The sequence below is a fragment of the Sinocyclocheilus anshuiensis genome, unplaced genomic scaffold, assembly GCF_001515605.1.
Source record: "Sinocyclocheilus anshuiensis isolate Anshui unplaced genomic scaffold, SAMN03320099.WGS_v1.1 scaffold220, whole genome shotgun sequence".
Taxonomy (NCBI): Eukaryota; Metazoa; Chordata; class Actinopteri; order Cypriniformes; family Cyprinidae; genus Sinocyclocheilus; species Sinocyclocheilus anshuiensis.
In genome coordinates this window covers 253,626-257,189 of record NW_015554086.1, presented here as the reverse complement: position 1 = coordinate 257,189, position 3,564 = coordinate 253,626, and the positions used below count along the sequence as shown (strand labels likewise).

At 34.1% G+C, this 3,564-nt stretch overlaps 1 protein-coding gene across 1 annotated transcript in view; it reads right to left on the bottom strand.

The window, feature by feature from the left end:
* Positions 1-1,168: 1,168 nt before the first annotated feature.
* The window catches only part of kif20bb (kinesin family member 20Bb), a 24,914-nt gene continuing 22,518 nt past the window's right edge, over positions 1,169-3,564 (bottom strand). Inside the window, exon 30 of the mRNA XM_016461386.1 lies at positions 1,169-1,388. Coding sequence (XP_016316872.1) covers positions 1,308-1,388 — 81 coding nt within the window. The 3' untranslated portion in view covers positions 1,169-1,307. The remainder of the gene's footprint in view (positions 1,389-3,564) is intronic.

Here is a 3,564-nt window from a genome sequence, read left to right as displayed (position 1 = left end):
CACAAAAAAAATAACAAAAAAAAAAAAAAAAAAAAAAAAAAAGCAAACAGATCAAAAAAGTACATCATCATAAATTATATAGAAAACAGAATAGTATTTTTCATTTTCACATGAGTAAGTATACAGTAAATACAACTTATTTTATGTGAAACCTTTACTGTTTACTAGTACTGCTCTAAGTTTTAATTGTGTTCTGGACTCAGTTTGAGCACAAAGTATCTGCCTGCAAATATCATTGTTCCAAGCGTAATTGTTTAGTTGATTATTTATTCACATCGGGGTGTACTTTGATGATAGTACTGATGATAATGGTGCTCTGTTCTCACCCAGGTTAAGTTTTTCATAAAGTAGCAGCAATCAGTGGCTTCTGGCCTCCTTTACTTGTGAAAATAATCACTGTACGATTGCTGCGGTAACCAGAAGGTTGTGTTTGTCAGACTTTTTGCAGGTTATTGTTGTCATGCTATAAAATGGAGACATTTCAGGAGATGGGACACCAAAAACCGGGACTGTCCCTAGAAAATGGGAACATCTCAGAGGACATTTACTGAATGTGTTATTGAGTACATTAAGGACAGCATACTTTTACAACCCAGTTCCACAAATGGACTTGCAAATGCAAGCAACCATAGCCACTACGACGATGACATGCAAACACACTCACATAAAAAAGGTGTTTTCAATGTCACATTTATTTCACCTCGCAAAGTGAGGAGTGTATTAGTGCAGGTGTGACCTGTGTTCGTGTAGAGTGCAGAGATCAAGAGGTGCAGGTAAAATGTATTACTTACTCTTCTCTGATGACAGCCACCCTCCATTTACTGACAGAGGAAATAAATGACTATCATACAATAAGTTGACCCCAAACATTCATCTGGAACATTCTCATCCCCTTCACCTTGATTGTTTGGAACTGCTTTCCTCACCAGAGGCTTTTTTTTTTTTAAGGATATAATGATGGGAAATCCAACATCAAGGGACAGTAATGCTTTGGGCATACTGAGCTTATAAGAAATGCAACCCAAATGATATCTGCTTTTAAGCATTTTTTTTTTTGAATGAACAGCATTTTGTTTGTCACATTTTGTCATATAATCACAGGAAATCAAAAGCCGAATAAAAAAAAAAAAAAATTGTTTTTAATGGATTTGAGTTACATTTATAAAATATTTCAAAACATTTCCAGTGTTAATGAAACAAATATGAACACTTCAACAACATTCAGATATTAAACAAAATATATGATAAACAATTTATATGGAGAGAAAAAAAAAACATTATACTTGGCCATCAAATTAATGTTTGGACTATCTCTTGGCAGTTCTTGTTCTGAGTTTTCTCTTGATTATGAGATGGTCACTCTCTTTATCATCACTGCCTCCAATGATCTGTAAAATGATTTAATGAATTTAATACACATTCACCTGGCAGCATTGCTGCATGGATTTTTAGTCCTGAACAAATACATTTGAAACTGTACCTCCGTACCACAACAAACAAACACACATCTCAAATAATGTATCAGATTTCTTTTACTCACATTCAACAAGGCTTTAGAACTTACTTCAATTATTTCTAAATGTCAAACTTAAACACATAAAAGAATTATATTTCATAAATATATATTAATAGAGTTTTTCCCCAAAGCGTGACATTACCAGGGTAATGTTAGTTTCAATAAAGTATGAAACTTTTCAGCAAGTATTATGTATCATTTTAAAATTTTTAGTAACATCTACTACCTCTGTGAAGTTGGCCCCCCCCACCCAACGCAAAACGTCGGCAAAATAGTCTCAATCGTTTGTGCTCCATTTGTGCTGTAAAAATTTTCGTTTGTGCTGCTTTGGTTTTTTAGATATTAAAATAATATTTTATAGGTAATTCTGAGGTCACTCAGCCCCCCACACATACTCCAAATTCACCCCAAATAGTCTCGTTTGTTTGTGCTTCGTTTGTGCTGGTTTGTGCCAGTAAAAATTTCGTTTGTGCTGCTTCGGTTTTTAAAATATTAGACATTGAATTATAGGCGATGACGTCACCAGCCACCCCACATGCTCCAAATTCACCCAAAACAGGCTCAATCGTTTGTACTTCATATGTGCCGGTAATATTTTCGTTTGTGCTGCTTTGGGTTTTAAAATATTACACACTGAATTATAGGCGATGACGTCACACAGCCCCCCCACATGCTCCAAATTCACCTAAAACAGGCTCAATCGTTTGTGCTTCGTTTGTGCCCGTAAAAAAAATTGTTTGTGTTGCTTTGGTTTTTTAGATATTAAAATAATATTTAATAATCATTCTGAGGTCACTCAGCCCCCCAACATGCTCCAAATTTACCCCAATAGTCTCGTTTGTTTGTGCTTCGTTTGTGCTGGTTTGTACCGGTAGTATTTTTGTTTTTACTGTCTTTTTTAACAATAGAGTTGAAGTAATAAGGTAAAATTCAAAAGGCAAACCAAATCACATGAAATAGTCAGTCACTTAATTGTTAGTAGCCTAGCCATATTCGTTCAGTTAGGCTAATTAAACGAGAAAAAAAAAACTAGGCCTATTTCATTATGTCTTTACAAAACCAAACCAAAAAATAATAAATAAATAGACTTAATATACATAGGCCTATTTTCGTTTCTGCACACAAATAAAACATGCAATAGCCTACTGTTTCCAGGTCCGTAGTCTGTACTTTTGCGTCCATTCTTTTTTCCTTTTTTAACCATGACGAAGAAAAAAGAAAAAAGAAGGGTTGTTGTATTTTTAAATGCCATCCTGAAAACCAAATTTGAAATTAGAACCATACACAAAATGCTGCCCGAAAAAGTAAAATATAGATTTTTTTTTTATTTTTGTTTATGACTTTTTGCACCTTTAATAAACATTTGAAAAATGCACAAATTAATATAGAAAAATGTAGATTTTAACAAGTTTTCTTTGGCCAAATTAAAAGTAGGCTAATGCTTCTCTTGCACGTTCAGTTTAGACCTATATGTCTCTGTGCTAGATCATTGATGGGGAGCTGGGCAATTAATAGTAAATATGACCAAAACAGGGTATTATTATAATTTTTTTATATGAATAATAAAATCGCTATATATGCGCATTTCAAGTATTTGTGGGAGTATTATCACGCTTACTATATGATATGGAGGCGTCTGCACAATCTCTCGCATTTTTTTTTTTAAGAACTTATATAGAATAGGCTACTCCGTCATTTTTGGATGTGCTTTCTGTCACCTCATGCAGTCTCCGTGAATGGAGCGCATCACAACAATGAACCGGCTGACACACACAATAAATAAATTTATAGAAATCTTGAAATGTCTACTATTAAACAAACCAATTCAAATAAAAAACAAATCTTCTCTAATTCTGTGGTCCATATGAAAAGGTGCATTTCTCTATTAAAGGCACGCCCATTAGCCTACTGTGGAGATGGCCATCAGCGTTGACTAATCTGTTGACTAGGAAAAAATCTTTAAAAACGACAGTGGCGAAAACGAAAATATTACCAGCACAAACGAAGCACAAACAAGCAAGAGTACTTGGGGTAAATTTGGAGTATGG